Here is a 15026-nt window from a genome sequence, read left to right on the forward strand (position 1 = left end):
CAACAGGTCAGAGCACATCGATATCTATAGGCTTAGCTTATGCGAATGTCTAGACGTCTATATATGTACATAAGAGAAACCATGTTTCCGGCCAATATCCAATCAAGCGGGCCCACACACAGTATTGGCTGACAAATGAATCTTTAACATGCAACATTGATAGCGTAAATTTATGTATTGTCCCCGGAAATATGCTTATGTTTCATATTCAGCGAAAAATTCGTTTCCAAAAGGTTCAGTTAAATATGTAAAATACGTTTATAAGTAGTCGAGTAGATGGTACTATCTAACAAACAATGCAAATGCGTATGAAGCAGCAAAACGCGATATTTTACACATATACATATGTATATAGATGCACATATGTGTGCATGTATATGTAATCATTGCGTAACAATACAAATTGGAGCTTGGTTTCTGTGCATTAGGCGCACTGCTCCTGTAACCCTGACGGCAAATGCCAATTTAAACTGTCGTCTGAACATTCTGAACGGCCTTGGAGAGTTCCACCTTGGAAGGTATCAGATAAAATGCAGGCGACAATGTCTCGCCACAAGGGCACTGGCAGGCTGCAACGACATATTGAAAGGGATATTAGCAGAGTATATGATGGCTTTTGTAATAAAACGAACCATTGATCCAGCTAAAGTTGCCCAGCTTTTGCTCACACTTGGGGCAGTATAGACGTCCCTGCGTGTTGAGCATAATGCGGTGCATCCAGGCAATGGGTTCTATAAACAACATGCTGCGGCAATGGTTGGGTGTGCTCTCGTGTCCTGGCGAGCCCAGGGAAGATTGGCGTATGCGCTCAGCAACTTGTTCCAGCATGCGTGGTGCACTGATGTTGTCCGCCTGGGTCTGGGTCGGCGGCGGAGTCTCCCCGCTGGCATCTTCATTTGGGACAGCCGTCGACGTTCCCTCCCGAGGAAGCCTGTCGCGCGGCTTGTGCTCGAGGACATGAGACTTGGAGGCCAGAACGCGACGGCAACGACGGCAACGAAAAACAATTGGCTCGGGATTTTCGCGCGTTATGTCTGGATCCGGACGCACCACGCTGTGAAAACTCTGCGGTAGAATCTTGGCCTTCCGCATCTGCTCCCCAGCAAGGCGCAGGCGATGCATTTTGTAGCGCTGGTAGCTGGGGTCGATTTTGCATCCCATGCGCCGGAACAGCTTCAGTTGAGTAATAAAGCCTGAATTCGGTTGCACAAAGCGTCGCTTGCCCCTGACCAGCTCATAGGCGGGTTGGAAGTCCAGATTGTGTCGTTTCATCATATAGGCAATAACCGTTGAGGAGCTACGGCTTACTCCGAAATAGCTAATGGGGCAACGGGGAATTATAAACTGATTTTCATCTCGTGCGGAACACGCTGAATCCGATATGCTTACCAGTGCACCAGCACATTGCCCTGCTGATCCAGAGCTGAGCTAATAAAGTTCACGCAGCTTTCCAGATGCTGCAGGATGTCCTCACGCGGCATGTCAGCAACTGAAAAGGCACAATTCAGTGGGGGACTCGAACGCCTTCTGGCTGCACTTACTTTGAATGTATTTGGTTGTGAGGAAGCTGGCCTCTAAGATGTGCTGCGGCAGTGGCACCGAATCAAGCGTGAGGATGTGCGTGATTTTAAACGACTTCAGTGTTTCCATATGCGTGGCCGCCGTCAAGTTGCCTAAGCGAGCAGCCTGATTGTGACAAAATCAAGCGTTGACCAGCAAAAATGCTTACCCAGAAACAAGCCCGTCTCGATTTCGTCGATGCTGACAGGCCCACCATCGAAGTCTTCACGTGTCAAGGAGCCAGAGTCCTGCGGCTTGCCCGACGACCGTGCCTGCTGTTTTTGCGCCATTTTTATTGACCACTGTTACGCTCGGGGATGCAGTCTACCCAGTGCTCACTATTTGGAATTGGGATTACAACCATGCTGGATACAGACGAATCGATCAGGTATTAGAGTCGAGGCCAGTCTACCTTAATTCCAATCCTCGTCGTCCGCACGGAGTTCAAGAATTGTTGCTGCTATATCGATACACCGATGTCTCACATATCGATAATAGGAGGCCTTGGATTCATCTACGTTTTCCCATCTCTACCTGTTTGACTGAACTATTTAGTAAATATATTTCGTCCGGTTAGTTGCTCTGCTGTTATATTGATATCTCAATTAGTGAGAATGACTACGCTGAGACCCTTCACTTGTGACGATCTTTTCAAATTCAACAATGTGTAAGCTGCGTGTGCAAAGAGGAGCGAGGAGGGCAAAGACTTAACCAACTCTATTCACGTGTTTATTTAGGAATTTCGACCCACTTACGGAAACCTACGGACTCTCCTTCTATACACAGTACCTGGCGAAGTGGCCGGAGTACTTTCAGCTGGCCGAGTCCCCTAGTGGTCAAATAATGGGCTACAGTAATTCACCCACGACGGTATATTCTACAAAAACATTCCAATATAATTTGCCTATCCATTGCAGTTATGGGCAAAGTAGAGGGACACCTAGACAACTGGCACGGACATGTGACGGCTCTAACTGTGTCGCCCGACTACAGACGGCTCGGTCTAGCTGCCCTACTGATGAACTTCTTGGAAGACATATCGGAGAAGTAGTTATAAACTGGGCCTTGGTCCCGCAGGAGGGAAAAGAGATCAAATCATTTAACTGCATTGTCTCCCTAGGAAGCGGGCGTACTTTGTGGATCTGTTCGTGCGCAAGAGCAACCAGGTGGCGATTAACATGTACAAGAACCTAGGCTACATCATCTACCGCACCATACTCGAATACTACTCGGGCGATCAGGACGAGGATGCGTATGGTAACCGATTTGTGTACACTGTACTGAGGACTCGCTAATTTATTTGCCTCCTCCCGCCGCAGATATGAGAAAGGCCCTGTCGAGGGATGTCAACAAGAAATCGGTGATACCGTACACGCAACCTGTACGATTGGAAGATATAGATATGAATTGATATGAACCCACTAGTGCCCGCATTCGCATTTATGTCTAACTGGTCGAGATTCATAATTTCAAAAGGGCACGCGTACATTAAAACGCTATCCGTTGATTAGTATTTAGATACAATTCGTAAATAATCTAAAACTGTTAGCTTTTTCCGGTGGTAACAAGAAAATCTATCCCATTGACTGCCTACCTATGCCTATGTACAATGAGATCCACCAAAAAAAAACAAACCCAAATTACTCTTCATTAATACCTCTAGTCTATCCAAGACCTTGACGTTTCTCTAATTTAATTGAATTTGAAATTATTTAAAGATTTTTTAAGCCGCATCGGTAAATAACCATGTTTGAATAGAATGTTCAACACGTCTAAAGGTAAATAACGTAAGCAACTAGTTCAGTTCAAATCTGTAAATCACAACAAGTATCTAACACAGCCGGCGTATTCTTATGTGGAGCGTATGTATGATTTTCTCTAATTTTCTCATCCGTTTCTTCCAGATCACAATGCGCGAGCTGCGCCACCAAACCAATCACTAGCTCTAGCAGCAATACACATTAGTTCATTCATTCAAGTACATAAACGTATCGTATATTTGTGGAAAACAAATTCCCATTAAGGTGTTTCTCGACGATTTCTGAATTTTGAAAGACTATGTTTGCCCAAAATTGTAATACATCAGTACATATGTATTTAGTTTTTAAAAATTAAACATGTTCAACAGCAGTGCAGCAGTGTTTCGAGTGTTTCAGGTGTTCCTTCGGCTTTGGATGCCTCAAGCAGGCAGACCTCAAATTTATGAGAATCGTGTGCCCACATACAGATAAATCTCATCCTCAAAGAGAGACTGGCTCTCTATCTGGCTTTTCAAGAGAGCCTGGGTCCAGCTCTAGAGCCAGACAGAAAAAATCGAGTACAAAGTACATCTTACTTATTATCTTTGGTTCAACAAAAACCGATTGGGAATGCATGTACATAGATATTCTAGATAGATATTTGCATGTGCTATATCTAAGGCGTTTTTTTATTGACATACTGCTGTACTTTATTTATTCATGCACATTCATGAAGATGCTGGCGTTTGGCATTGAAGAATTGTCTTCATGACAACCATAGTTTAATCAATATTTAATGTTGCGCTAAGTACATGTATGTATGGATATTGCTGGCGATGGAGTGAATAATCATGACTTAGTGTGCGGAAAATGGCAAAGAAGGGCGGAGTCCAACAGCTTCAGGCGGACATCAGTACGGACGAGGAGTTTGAGAAATTCCTGCAGCGATCCGGGTTGCTCGGTAAGCCTTGGACTGGGACTTATGTATGATTTATGATGCCTGTGCCATCGATTCTCTGCAGTGCTCGACATATACTCGGAATGGTGTGGACCCTGTCTGGGAATGGTGGGCAGTCTGCGGAAGATCAAGCTGGAGCTCGGTGGCGACAACTTACAGCTGGCCATCGTAAGACCTTCCTTCCTTGCCCACACTTGACAAGAACAGACATTCTCATTTGCTCTCGTTTGCTTGAAAAATAGTGCAAAGCTGGTTCCATCTCCTATCTGGAGAGGTTTAACAAGAAGAGTGAGCCGACCTGGATGTTTGTGACGGTAAGTGAATCTGTCGGCGAGAAGTCTAGTTCTGGCATCTGGTATCTGGTACTTTATAGAGCGGCAAGGCCATCAATATCATGTTCGGCACAGACGTGCCCAAGCTGGTGGCCATTATCACCAAGATGCTGCAGTCAACCATTGCCAAGGAGGCCCATCACTGCTACGAGATCACCGAACTACAGCCCATCGAACTGGAGCAGCAGGAGGTGAAGAACAAGGCGCTGCGGCTGGCCGAGGACATTGAGCTGCAAGAGTGCAAGAGGAAGCGCTTAGAGTACCTGAAGTCAGTCACTGATTGCATAATGCAGAACCTGCCCGATATTGGGATAACTGTATTTGGGCCACAAGTCAACCGGGAAATGTTCAAGAAGCTCTCGGAGCCGGCCGATCCTCTGAAGATCCAGTGCAAGGATCGCAAAGTCTTTGCCATAACGCCCTCTGACTTCACCACCGTGAACTTTGCAGCTGAGAATCCACTGGCGAGCGACGTCATCGAGCAGTTGTACGACAAGGAGCTGCTGATGTGCTTCTGGAAGGTGGAGGAGGCTCTTGGCAGTCCGCCCAACGTGCTCCGGCAGTATGCCCATGAGCTGACCAAGGAGACCATAAAGCCGCCGGATGAGTTCAACGAGGAGGAGATCACAGTGCCACCCATAATAGTGCCGCTCGAGGTTAAAGTTGAAATCCAAAGAGAAGGTAAGTGCTGAGGTGCTGCTGTTGTGTCGTCAACTTATGTGGGACCTTCAACAGTGTCCGAGAAAGAGGCAGAAATAGTATGCGTCGAACAGCACAATGAAGAGAATACGGAAGAAGACGAAGGCGAAGGCGAAGCCGAGATGGACAACAAAGCAGTAGAGGCTCAGGACGAAGGGAAATCGGAGGATGCTAAAACTTATAAGACCATCCGCATTCCTCCGATTTGGGTGCCCAGTGACCAGCGCACCCATGCAGCTCTAATTTACACATATTTCCGGGGGCAAACAGCCACTTTCCTACCGCCCGATCCTATCCCGGAGCCACCGCACATTATAATGACATTCGACGCCTACAAGAAGAAAGATTTGGACAATATTCTTGAGTCTTGCAGAGAAGACATTCCGCTTTATGGCTTCTTCACCAGCGACAATCCTCAGACAGCGGTGTTCATAGCCAATTCGGTCGAGAAATACAATGCAAAACCCTACGTACCGTAAGTAAATACATACATATCTCGGTAACTGCCGTATTTAACTTAAACCGTCGATTTTTGTACACGCACGAAGCACCGATAAGATCGTCCTGAAGGTGAACAAAGTCAATACCCCGACTCTGCCGATGTTAATGGCTTACGGTCCGAGTTATGTAAGCACCAACTCGGTCGTTGGCCACAAGGAGGCATGCCAGTTTTTCCCGGACAATTACAAATCAGCATTGCAGGAGGAGGCTGAACTACACGCAGTGAAAGCTGAGAAACCAAAGAAACGCAAGAAGGTATCAAATTTGTTGTTTTTCTGTGCCATAAATGATACTAGAACAATTTCACATACATGTAAAGAACAAAAAGGGAGATGGCGCAGCGGACAACGAGAAGGAAGACGTTGGTCCCTCAGAAGCCCAACACGAATCAGATGAAGCGGCAAAGACCACGCCAGAAGAAGGGGCCTCCACGACAAGTAGTGGGGAGGACAGCTGTGAGAGTCGCCCACCCACTGCTGATGGCAACAATTCCTCTGCAGACCGCGGCTCAGGTGACATATTAAAATGAGGGAAATGCTCCTCAGTTTCTAATTGTATTAATTATTGTCAAAGAAGTAATATTTAATAAACTGTTAACTGTCCAATTATTGCATACGATGATTATTATACGATTTATGATTCTCATCTCTATATGTGCACATACTATCGGTATATCGATATACCGATGTCACAGTTTGTAGACTGACAACATTCAACCAGCTGTTTTCCCAATCGCAGGGACTTACAAATTTTAATTGTATATTTCTGTATTAAAACCGAACTTTTTTGTTGATCTTGGCTTAGCGATGGATCCCAACTTGCGTAATGTAAGTACTGTTCACTAATATAATGTGCGGTAAACTACACACTCGCTTGCAGATGAAAGACTTTCTTACATTATACAACAAAGTGACCGAGATGTGTTTTAACCGATGCGTCGATAACTTTAATCAGCGTGAGTTGGGCGGCGAGGAGGTGAGTAAAAATGTCCGCTTGTTAATTCGCAGTCCACACCTTATGGTATTCTTCCAATCAGGACACTTGCGTGGACAGATGCGTCACCAAGTTCGCTCGCTTTAACCAAAATATTATGAAAGTCTACGTGGATGCTCAAACCAAAATAAATACAAGGCGCATGCAGGAAGTTGAGGAGAATGCCCGAAAGTTAGAGCAACAGCAAAAGGAAGACCGTCAAAAGGAGGAGCAAACTCAGAAGGAGGCCTCAGCCGCCGGCCCTTCTGTGCTGACGCCAATTCCTCCAAACGCCCCGGGAAATCTACCCATGTAGCACCAGACCGACTCCGGAGTGGTATGCCAAGCTGCAGCTGTTCCTTGTACGAAATAGTTAAACAAACCAAAACATACACGTAGAAACCAACACTCAAATACACACAATACCGCCAAAGCAACACACGATGCCGCCGAAAATTTGTCTGCTTGCGCTCATTGGTCTGCCAGGAGCGGGCAAGTCGTCGCTCAGTAACTGGCTCCTAAGTAAGCAGCAGGATGCTCTGCATGAATGTCAAATTGTTCACCTATGCTATGACGACTACATCAATACTGAATTGGCCTATAGGGAGCAGCGAATAATTCTTATACAAATTTTAGAAAAACTAATAGCTTACATCCAAGGGGCAGCCGACTGGCCACCAGAAGTTCGCCGACCGACCAACAATAGCAGAAGCTGTGATTACCTCATCTTGTGCGACGACAACTTTTACTACCGCAGCATGCGCTATAAGCTCTATCAACTGTGCCGCACCTACGGCTGCATCTATTCGCAGATTTACATTGCGACCCCGTTGGCTAGCTGCCTTCAGGCGAACTCAACGCGGGGAGCAGACTGCCTGCCCGAGCTAGTTTTACGTAAAATGAACGACCGCCTAGAGCCACCAGGTCTTGAGGCCTGGGAGTGCAGCAGCCTAAGACTTCAAAATTCAGACACTGAATCCGTGTCACAGTTGATTCTTACATTCATCCTTTCTTTATTCCATTTACCCACGGCGCTGACCCCTCTAGTCCCTTCGCCCACGCAAACTCAGATGCAGTCCCCAGCACATTGCTTGGATTTGGCCTTGCGGGCAAGCATAAAGGTGCAGCTACAGACTCTGGTCGATGCAAAAGCTAAGAAATTGACAAGTATGAAACTAAATGAGAAACGAAAAGAGATATTAGTACAATTTCGGGCTAAAATGAGCGACAAGCAGACTGATCAAGATAGTGTTGATTTGAATTACTATGTAAATCTTATGAAATAGACTAAGATACACTAATTTTGGTTTAACGGCACATGATAGAAATAAATGTTCTTTTTGTACTAGTACTTCTGCATTTACGTCTATGCGGGACACACAAAGTATATATTAAAACTATACATTTATTTATCCAAAAAATAAATTTACATTCTAGCGTGGGGTTTCCTATACATTTGCGACTTAGACCACCTTCACTTGGCTGATGTCGCGCTTCTCAATCATACGCATCTGCTTCTTCTTCATGCGCTTGATCTTTGAGGGATTCTTGATGACTTGGACGATCTCTGAACGACGTTCGTTGGCCAAACGACGCTCTGCGTTTTCCACGCGGCGCTGGTGACGCTGAACGGCCGCTTCCTTACGTTGACTCTTAATTTCCTTTGATTTTTCCTTGATGTAGCGCAATTCATCACGCAGGGCTACCTTCTTTTCAAACGACAGACGGTTCACGGTCTTCTTGATTGTGCTGAATCTAAACAAAACATTAAAAATCAATCAATCTGATCACATTACATCGCAGCAAGACTCCTTACTTTTGTTTCGGAGTTTTCCAGGGCCGTTTGGATTTAGGTTGACCGCGCGGCACATTCACCGGCAGCTTTGATTTCTTAGAACTCGCTTTTTTCTGTGATGTGGTTTCTACGCTTGCAGCGTCCATGGTCTCGGCTTCAGGTTTGCTCATAGCTAAAACTTAACTTTTTTGTCCAAAACGCGATCTAAACAATGCACAAGAGTGCACGTGTTGGTTAGTTATCGATATATCGATGGCACTAAACATATGTTCTGTTCCAATATGTAATCGGCAGTCACAGTGCAGCACTTGGTCACACTATCAGAAGAGCGCCGCTTCAATCAATATTTCGTTGATCAAACACACCATTATACTTTGGAGACTACAGTTAGTTTCTGTCAGAAGAACACGATCAATAAATTAAACCTTTTAATTTTGTATGCAGAAAAACATACAAATTGAAGAACCTTTTCGGTAAACAACTACATGCGTTGCTATTCAACAGTTGTCCCGCCACTTCCACAAAACAGCGGTAAATTCTTTATATACATATGATCTTGTTGGTTTTTTCGTTGTTTTCACACAATTTATTTTGATCTGAACAGATAATGGGTCCGCGCTCAACAATAGATAAACGCATTTTGGTCATAACATGTTATCAAAATGGCTACTCATATGGCCAGATCGGAGATATGGTTAATATGGCGAGATCGTCAGTGCAAGCAATTGTTACGCGTTTCGTCCGAGAGAACCGGGTGTGCTATAAGTCCAGGAAGGCACCGAATAAAATTTTTACGGAACACGAAGAAACAATGATCGTTTTAAAATATCAAAACGAATCCATTTCATTGAAAGATCTACTTGAATATGTGAAAAACAAATTTAACAAAACGTGTAGTTTGAAAACAATTCATCGAGTGCTCCAAGCTGCACCTCTCGCAGGTGATAACCTGCCGTTATCCACTGATGAGAATAATGATAATAACAAGGACTTCTCAACCATAGAAAATAACAATAATAACGAGGTCGGTTCAACCATAGAAAATAACAATAATAGCGAGGTCGGTTCAATCATAGAAAATATACCGAGCCGGCTGTCGTTTGCTAATGATCATTTGTCAAAAAGCTCGGACTTTTGGGACTCTGTAATATTTACAGGCGTAGCTTCGTTTAGTCCAATGTACTCAAAAATCGGACTTAAGGAACACCATGAGATGAAAAGGAAATATAAAGGTGGAAAACTCGTCGTTTGGGGCTGTATTTCCGCGGCCGGGGTAGGAAACTTGGTGTTTGTTGATCGAGAAATGACCAAACAGAAGCATCTTTCAATACTGAAAGAAAATGTTATCCAGCATGCCCAGCAATTTGGTATAAGGAAATTTCACTACTACCAAAATAATAATATCGATCATGACGCAGATATTCAGTACTGGACTATTTGGAAGTGTCCACACGTTATGAAACCACCTTCCTATGACTTGGACATCAATATAGTTGACAATTTATGGGAAATTTTGGATCAAAACATTATTTTCCATTCGATAATCGATGAAAATGACTTAAAAGCAGCACTGACTCAGGAATGGAAAAAAATAACACCCGAAATGGCGCAAAACTTGGTTAGGACCTTACCTAACAGACTTCAATACATAGTCGATAAGGCGCTATAGCCGATCCCTGGTGGAACATTCAACAATTTTCAATATCATTTCGTTTACATACATACCATTCCTTAAGATAAGGCTTTAGACTTTAGTAACAGTACACACTATTTTTAAGAAACTAAAGCACTGCGACCTTTGAAATGTTCCTTAAGAACGTACTTCGATTAGACTTTAGACTTTAGTAACAGTACACACTTTAATTTAAGAATCTAAAGCACTGCGACCTTTTCTTTTTTTACAGACGTATGACGTATGATCTCTTAAATTTGAAGATTTTTGTTTTTGTTTTTTACTTATTAATTACCTAGTATTAACGATTGTTGAACTGATCAAATATATGAAGTCTATTTTTCTTTAATTTCAAAAAATATTTCGCTTTATTTCTGCGTGTTGGAAGATAAGGGCTATGGAGAGGGAGGGAAAAATACATATGTACATGAATAAATTCTTGAGAAAGAGCCAAAAACAAAGTCGATCCTGCTGTGTCCGTCCCTACGGGCCGCCAGTTATGCATGCATGCATCTATCTAATATATATAATAGTTTTGGGTAGCCCAAACACTCCCCAGTATGGCTATAAATAAACATTTGTATACTGCAATTCAAGTTTGTGCCGTATCAAAATAATATTTTGATATACATATTTTATTTTGTATCGGGTGAAAAATTCTAAAATGAAAAAAATGGCGCCTTCTTTATTTATGGGGACTATGGCACCCGCCCATAAAGCTTCCAGCAGAAAGCGTAAGGTGTGTTGCCTCTTATTTCGTGGGGACAATGCTTCCGGGGTTTATGCATAGTTCAAAAAGAAAATAACAAAAATTTTGCTTCACTATACAATTTACCAACGCGTTAGGGTTCGAATAACCCCAGCAGATAGCTGCAATCCAGCGACTCGGTTGCATCTTTGGCATAATTTACACATTTATATACATTTAGAAGGAGTGGGGTATGGCAGCGACGCTAGTTGAACTTGTCGCACTTCCCGGGGGCCGAGTCCGAGCCATGGGCGGCTGACGTTGTCCTCCGATTGTGTGGTATCGCGAGAAGCGCCTCATTGTGTTGGTCGACGTTGTAGTGGTAGAAGAAGGACTTGCCGTACTCGAAGGATGAAATCATGATTGCGCAGGCGGGCGCCACCTTGAAGAGACGCGGTCCAAGTCCAGCGAAAATGCCGCGTACACCGCCCAGGCGATAAATGCTAGACAGGCGAGCCATCACCGACTTTGTGGCCACGCTTTTGGGTGGATTATCTGCCGTAATGCAAACCGAACCATTGTCAATGCGTGTGGAACTTGTTGCAGCGCCCGAGATAGCAATAGGTTTACCTGAGAATATAAACTTCTCGCCAAACTCGATTTGTTCGTGGGTTTTGATCACATCAAACGGAGTGGTAACCATGGCAGCGACCTAAAATGTTTAACGTTCGATTAATTATCACTAATTCGAAGCTCCATACTCCATACTTTGTTGCCACAAAGTATGATTACATACCGATCCCGATATTGCCCCCGCTGTGAAGCTGAAGCCAAACGTTGGTTCGACCACATTAAAGATGCTTTTAAGGTACTCATAGCAGGTCCAGTAGATGCCCGAAAATGGGACGTCCCGTAGTATTGTCGGCGGCAGTCCACGCCACAGCCCAAGAAGTCCCTGCGACTGTACAACCTGGCGGATAGTGCCAAACATTTCGGCGTGCGTCATCTTCTGAGACTGCATTTTGGTGCGTATCAATTCTACAGGACTGACGCAGGTCACGGCCAGAATGCGAGCTGTCACGCCAGCCAGCAAGGGAACAAGCATTGGAATGTCACGGACATCGGATGAGTCTTGAACTGGGTCCAGGTTCAGCAAGTATTTGTAATGGATGTCGGTAAAGCGAGCTTTCAACTGTTCGTAGGCCACAAAGTAGATGATGGTCGAGGGCAAGGCCGAGATGAGCGTAGGACTGAGTCCAGACCATAGCGAACCAATACCCTCTGCGCGACTTATCTTAATGAACGCGTCCTGCAAAATCACAGCAAACTTGTTTATACTGCACAGACTAGACTGTCCTGTCCTTTCCTGTCCTGTCTATTGTATACTTACAATGGTGCCAGAAAAGTGCGGAGCAGGCTTGGACAGTGTCGGGCTTGGCGTGCCAGGACCGCATGGACAGATGTGATCCATGAGGCCGTTGCAATATAGGAAGCATTTATTCGAAAGCAGGGCCGACTGTTGAGCCTGCAAGCGTGTCTTGATCACATCCAAGGGCGTCACTGCAATAAATAATATCATGAATACCAAAAGCTCAACAGTTTCTGGAACATTACACAAACTTACTAAAGCAGGCGGTGACCATGGCGCCAGTGCAGGCCGATGCTACTTGCTGAAGGGGTCGTATGCGAAATCTGGGATCCGTCATTTTGGCCTTCGAATGGGTTTGCGCCGGTAGCACTCCACATAAGCCTGCCGCGGACGCAAAAACCCCACTCGATTCCCTCATGGGCATGGTTTTTATTGTACGCGAGTCAATGAGTTCTGTTCTTCTGTAAGCTGATTATATGTGAAGTTGTGTGTTTGCGCACGTTGTCGCGTTGCTATTGTCATCTAATGTACAAAACCGGCAATCAGGCAAGCCTCTTAATCATTGTGAAATAGCTTCCAGGTCCAAAATAAAATATCTTGTCCAACCGATTTGATTCATTTCGATTCCGCACATTCCCATGGTGATGATGCCGAACAGCTGTTGCCATGTGACCGGACTATCGATTGGCACAATCGATACTATTTTTCCTTTTTTAAAAAAGCTTGGGTACGTTTTTAACTGATAAAACATTGCCGCCGGGACAACTTTGGTATAATTGATCCTACTTTTGTATGAAACTTCACCTAAAAACCTTCAAGCTACGCTTGAGCCTCACCATTCGACATAAGAACGCTAACGTCTAGACGCCTGAGGCACCTTCCAGTTTACTTCATATCGAGCTTATGGTGAGAAAAGAAGGCTTTGCTGTATTCAAACGTTGAAATCATGATGGCGCAGGCTGGCACCACGCGCAGGATGCGAGGCATAACGCCCATGTAGAGTCCACGGACGCCTTGCTGGCGGTAGATGTCTGCGAGGCGTGAGAAGACCGACGGTCTGGCTTTGTCTGCATTTTTTGTTTTGCCTCCTGATGACAAATCTTTATAGAGAACATCCTGGCCCAGCTCAATCTGCGTGTGCGTCGTGATCAAATCGAACGGCATCGTCACGAAGGTAGCCAGCTGGAAAGGACAGGAAAGGACACAATCAAGCTAAAATGGCTGGGCTAAAATGCGCACACCACCACCCACCGCTCCGGACACTGCACCCGAAAAAAAGCTGAACCAGAACGTAGGCTCAGTCACGGCAAAGCTCCGTTTTATTGACTCATACGTCGCCCAGTACGTTCCAGAAAAGGGCGCGTCCCGCAATACAGTGGGCGGCCAACCGCGCCAGAGGCCCAGCACGCCGTGCTGTCGCACCAGGGTGCGCATCACTCGCCACAGCTCCTCGTATGTTATGTAGCCCGATTGCATCTTGATGCGGACCATCTCAATCGGCGTGATTGCCGTTACGACTATGGTGCGCGAGCAAATGCCGGAGGCCATTGGAACAAAATACGGCACCGCCAAAGGTGCCTGTGCCAAATCAAATGACCCCTTAAGGCCGGTCTCCACTGTTTGACTGCTTTTACGGGAGTTTGTGTAGAGTTTGGAGAACGAGCTGTTCAGGTACTCGTAGGTGAGGAAGTAGATAATTGTGGAAGGCAGGGCCGATATGAGTGTGGGACTCAGGCCAGACCAGAGGCCGGCTATTCCGCTGCCGCACACTATTTTAAGTAGCGCATCCTGTGGCACACAAGAATTAGATACCAGAGAGCAATCATGCCATGCAATCACCATTTTCTGTCGCACTTACCATGGCCCCGCGTAGCGGACGCATGTTGCTGATGTCCCTTCCGGGCTTTGGCACGCATTCGGTGTTCGGTTTGCAGACATGCGTCATCAGGCCATTGTGGAAAACGTAGCACATCTTGGAGATAGTCGGCTTATGGCGCATCGCATGCTGGGTCTGGACCCGAGTCTTTACCACCTCCAAGGGCGTCACTGGAGGTTAGCGTGCACGAGCGTAAGATGTAATATCACAGCCACTACGCGAGACCTCTACTCACCCACAATCGTCGTAATCAGTCCGCCGACGAGTGCGGATATGACATATTCCATGGGTTTGATCTGGTATCGCGGCTCCTGACTTGGAATCTGTGCCGGTAGATGCAACGGAACTTCCTCCACCTCCATCCCCCCCATGCGCGTATCCCCTTTCCCCATCTTTCACTCGATTTGTAGATTTTGTTGGTGGGGCCTTTTCCCCAACTTTATATCTCAGGCCGTACGACAGCCGTCACCCATTCAATCGCTTCATATAACTGAGAGACTAGGCTCTTATTTGGGTAAAGCTACAAAAAATGTGGTTTTCTAAAATGTATTATATTATTATTCCCAAAGCATCTTGATTTGGACATAGAAAAATAGGCACTTTTGATCTCTCTCCACAGCTATCTCAGTTTTTAAGGTAGCTAACCAGCCCCCAGCCACCAGTTTATGTTCTTCGAGACTGGGATGGGATGGGATGGGTTTTCTTTTGGGGAAACTACCATGTAGAATACAGTCCGAGTGCGAATACGACAAAAATGATTACGTTTAATTGCGAAAATTATAAATATGAATTAATTTAATCATTTAATCAAATTTAATAATAATTTGCATTACATTTAAGTTAATTATGAGTAGTAAGTCAGTAT

General features: G+C 45.1%; 9 protein-coding genes across 13 annotated transcripts; 5 read left to right on the top strand and 4 right to left on the bottom strand.

Moving 5' to 3' along the window:
- Positions 1–156: 156 nt before the first annotated feature.
- On the bottom strand, positions 157–2012 carry MKP-4 (MAPK Phosphatase 4). The gene is made up of 5 exons (XM_001355459.4): positions 1730–2012; positions 1542–1673; positions 1390–1489; positions 633–1318; positions 157–569 (listed from the first exon to the last, which is right to left on the bottom strand). The coding sequence occupies exons 1-5, from the start codon at positions 1848–1850 to the stop codon at positions 466–468; spliced, it is 1143 nt and encodes a 380-aa protein (XP_001355495.3). The 5' UTR covers positions 1851–2012; the 3' UTR covers positions 157–465.
- A 58-nt stretch (positions 2013–2070) lies between these two features.
- Positions 2071–3690, top strand: Naa20A (N-alpha-acetyltransferase 20 A). 2 transcript variants are annotated; one of them, XM_033383675.1, is made up of 6 exons: positions 2071–2227; positions 2298–2413; positions 2478–2607; positions 2681–2817; positions 2880–2941; positions 3465–3690. In XM_033383675.1, exons 1-6 carry the CDS (start codon positions 2175–2177, stop codon positions 3501–3503), a joined length of 537 nt encoding a protein of 178 aa, XP_033239566.1. In that variant the 5' UTR covers positions 2071–2174; the 3' UTR covers positions 3504–3690. The 2 variants fall into 2 exon arrangements, 1 of the variants encoding a protein (XP_033239566.1); XR_004470263.1 differs by having other exon boundaries at positions 2072–2227; positions 2880–3338.
- A 141-nt stretch (positions 3691–3831) lies between these two features.
- On the top strand, positions 3832–6402 carry LOC4815619 (thioredoxin domain-containing protein 3). The gene is made up of 7 exons (XM_033383672.1): positions 3832–4260; positions 4322–4425; positions 4500–4571; positions 4631–5270; positions 5325–5763; positions 5837–6044; positions 6109–6402. Exons 1-7 carry the CDS (start codon positions 4170–4172, stop codon positions 6316–6318), a joined length of 1764 nt encoding a protein of 587 aa, XP_033239563.1. The 5' UTR covers positions 3832–4169; the 3' UTR covers positions 6319–6402.
- Positions 6403–6492: 90 nt separating this feature from the next.
- Positions 6493–7205, top strand: Tim9b (Translocase of inner membrane 9b). Of its 2 annotated transcripts, XM_015185693.2 has the most exons (4): positions 6493–6616; positions 6669–6764; positions 6826–7098; positions 7161–7198. In XM_015185693.2, the coding sequence occupies exons 1-3, from the start codon at positions 6596–6598 to the stop codon at positions 7075–7077; spliced, it is 369 nt and encodes a 122-aa protein (XP_015041179.1). In that variant the 5' UTR covers positions 6493–6595; the 3' UTR covers positions 7078–7098; positions 7161–7198. The 2 variants fall into 2 exon arrangements, with proteins under 2 accessions (XP_015041179.1, XP_002133664.1); XM_002133628.3 differs by having other exon boundaries at positions 6826–7205.
- Positions 7141–8112, top strand: Pstk (Phosphoseryl tRNA kinase). The gene has a single exon (XM_002133627.3). The coding sequence runs from the start codon at positions 7205–7207 to the stop codon at positions 8045–8047; it is 843 nt and encodes a 280-aa protein (XP_002133663.2). The 5' UTR covers positions 7141–7204; the 3' UTR covers positions 8048–8112.
- An 85-nt stretch (positions 8113–8197) lies between these two features.
- LOC4815517 (coiled-coil domain-containing protein 86) lies at positions 8198–8825 on the bottom strand. Its single transcript, XM_001355457.4, has 2 exons — positions 8578–8825; positions 8198–8516 (listed from the first exon to the last, which is right to left on the bottom strand). The coding sequence occupies exons 1-2, from the start codon at positions 8724–8726 to the stop codon at positions 8225–8227; spliced, it is 441 nt and encodes a 146-aa protein (XP_001355493.2). The 5' UTR covers positions 8727–8825; the 3' UTR covers positions 8198–8224.
- A 20-nt stretch (positions 8826–8845) lies between these two features.
- LOC26532114 (uncharacterized) lies at positions 8846–10560 on the top strand. 2 transcript variants are annotated; one of them, XM_033383674.1, is made up of 3 exons: positions 8852–8942; positions 9001–9087; positions 9161–10560. In XM_033383674.1, exon 3 carries the CDS (start codon positions 9164–9166, stop codon positions 10223–10225), a length of 1062 nt encoding a protein of 353 aa, XP_033239565.1. In that variant the 5' UTR covers positions 8852–8942; positions 9001–9087; positions 9161–9163; the 3' UTR covers positions 10226–10560. The 2 variants fall into 2 exon arrangements, with proteins under 2 accessions (XP_033239564.1, XP_033239565.1); XM_033383673.1 differs by having other exon boundaries at positions 8846–9087.
- Positions 10561–10900: 340 nt separating this feature from the next.
- Positions 10901–13137, bottom strand: Shawn (shawn). Of its 2 annotated transcripts, XM_001355456.4 has the most exons (5): positions 12541–13136; positions 12307–12476; positions 11713–12225; positions 11547–11628; positions 10901–11471 (listed from the first exon to the last, which is right to left on the bottom strand). In XM_001355456.4, the coding sequence occupies exons 1-5, from the start codon at positions 12707–12709 to the stop codon at positions 11182–11184; spliced, it is 1224 nt and encodes a 407-aa protein (XP_001355492.3). In that variant the 5' UTR covers positions 12710–13136; the 3' UTR covers positions 10901–11181. The 2 variants fall into 2 exon arrangements, with proteins under 2 accessions (XP_001355492.3, XP_015041178.2); XM_015185692.2 differs by having other exon boundaries at positions 10901–11628; positions 12541–13137.
- Tyler (tyler) lies at positions 12748–14942 on the bottom strand. Its single transcript, XM_002133626.3, has 4 exons — positions 14397–14942; positions 14144–14331; positions 13537–14073; positions 12748–13467 (listed from the first exon to the last, which is right to left on the bottom strand). The coding sequence occupies exons 1-4, from the start codon at positions 14551–14553 to the stop codon at positions 13171–13173; spliced, it is 1179 nt and encodes a 392-aa protein (XP_002133662.1). The 5' UTR covers positions 14554–14942; the 3' UTR covers positions 12748–13170.
- Positions 14943–15026: the final 84 nt, after the last annotated feature.

Source organism: Drosophila pseudoobscura, chromosome X (genome assembly GCF_009870125.1).
Source record: "Drosophila pseudoobscura strain MV-25-SWS-2005 chromosome X, UCI_Dpse_MV25, whole genome shotgun sequence".
Lineage (NCBI taxonomy): Eukaryota > Metazoa > Arthropoda > Insecta > Diptera > Drosophilidae > Drosophila > Drosophila pseudoobscura.

Excerpts from the sequence above, each read along its gene's own strand:
- MKP-4 (XM_001355459.4), bottom strand. The coding sequence starts at position 1,850 with ATGGCGCAAAAACAGCAGGCACGGTCGTCGGGCAAGCCGCAGGACTCT. Across the intron at positions 1,674-1,729 it reads CGAGACGGGCTTGTTTCTGG|GCAACTTGACGGCGGCCACG; the intron begins GTAAGCATTTTT and ends CTGCTCGCTTAG. Across the intron at positions 1,490-1,541 it reads CACAACCAAATACATTCAAA|TTGCTGACATGCCGCGTGAG; the intron begins GTAAGTGCAGCC and ends GTGCCTTTTCAG.
- Naa20A (XM_033383675.1), top strand. The coding sequence starts at position 2,175 with ATGACTACGCTGAGACCCTTCACTTGTGACGATCTTTTCAAATTCAAC. Across the intron at positions 2,608-2,680 it reads TTGGAAGACATATCGGAGAA|GAAGCGGGCGTACTTTGTGG; the intron begins GTAGTTATAAAC and ends TTGTCTCCCTAG. Across the intron at positions 2,818-2,879 it reads TCAGGACGAGGATGCGTATG|ATATGAGAAAGGCCCTGTCG; the intron begins GTAACCGATTTG and ends CTCCCGCCGCAG.
- LOC4815619 (XM_033383672.1), top strand. The coding sequence starts at position 4,170 with ATGGCAAAGAAGGGCGGAGTCCAACAGCTTCAGGCGGACATCAGTACG. Across the intron at positions 4,572-4,630 it reads CGACCTGGATGTTTGTGACG|AGCGGCAAGGCCATCAATAT; the intron begins GTAAGTGAATCT and ends GGTACTTTATAG. Across the intron at positions 5,764-5,836 it reads AATGCAAAACCCTACGTACC|CACCGATAAGATCGTCCTGA; the intron begins GTAAGTAAATAC and ends ACACGCACGAAG.
- Tyler (XM_002133626.3), bottom strand. The coding sequence starts at position 14,553 with ATGGGGAAAGGGGATACGCGCATGGGGGGGATGGAGGTGGAGGAAGTT. Across the intron at positions 14,332-14,396 it reads ACTGATTACGACGATTGTGG|TGACGCCCTTGGAGGTGGTA; the intron begins GTGAGTAGAGGT and ends GCTAACCTCCAG. Across the intron at positions 13,468-13,536 it reads CGGGTGCAGTGTCCGGAGCG|CTGGCTACCTTCGTGACGAT; the intron begins GTGGGTGGTGGT and ends TGTCCTTTCCAG.
- LOC26532114 (XM_033383673.1), top strand. The coding sequence starts at position 9,164 with ATGGGTCCGCGCTCAACAATAGATAAACGCATTTTGGTCATAACATGT.
- Shawn (XM_015185692.2), bottom strand. The coding sequence starts at position 12,709 with ATGCCCATGAGGGAATCGAGTGGGGTTTTTGCGTCCGCGGCAGGCTTA. Across the intron at positions 12,226-12,306 it reads CGCACTTTTCTGGCACCATT|GACGCGTTCATTAAGATAAG; the intron begins GTAAGTATACAA and ends GTGATTTTGCAG. Across the intron at positions 11,629-11,712 it reads CGGGGGCAATATCGGGATCG|GTCGCTGCCATGGTTACCAC; the intron begins GTATGTAATCAT and ends TAAACATTTTAG.
- Tim9b (XM_002133628.3), top strand. The coding sequence starts at position 6,596 with ATGGATCCCAACTTGCGTAAT. Across the intron at positions 6,617-6,668 it reads TGGATCCCAACTTGCGTAAT|ATGAAAGACTTTCTTACATT; the intron begins GTAAGTACTGTT and ends ACTCGCTTGCAG. Across the intron at positions 6,765-6,825 it reads GTGAGTTGGGCGGCGAGGAG|GACACTTGCGTGGACAGATG; the intron begins GTGAGTAAAAAT and ends TCTTCCAATCAG.
- Pstk (XM_002133627.3), top strand. The coding sequence starts at position 7,205 with ATGCCGCCGAAAATTTGTCTGCTTGCGCTCATTGGTCTGCCAGGAGCG.
- LOC4815517 (XM_001355457.4), bottom strand. The coding sequence starts at position 8,726 with ATGAGCAAACCTGAAGCCGAGACCATGGACGCTGCAAGCGTAGAAACC. Across the intron at positions 8,517-8,577 it reads TGGAAAACTCCGAAACAAAA|ATTCAGCACAATCAAGAAGA; the intron begins GTAAGGAGTCTT and ends TGTTTTGTTTAG.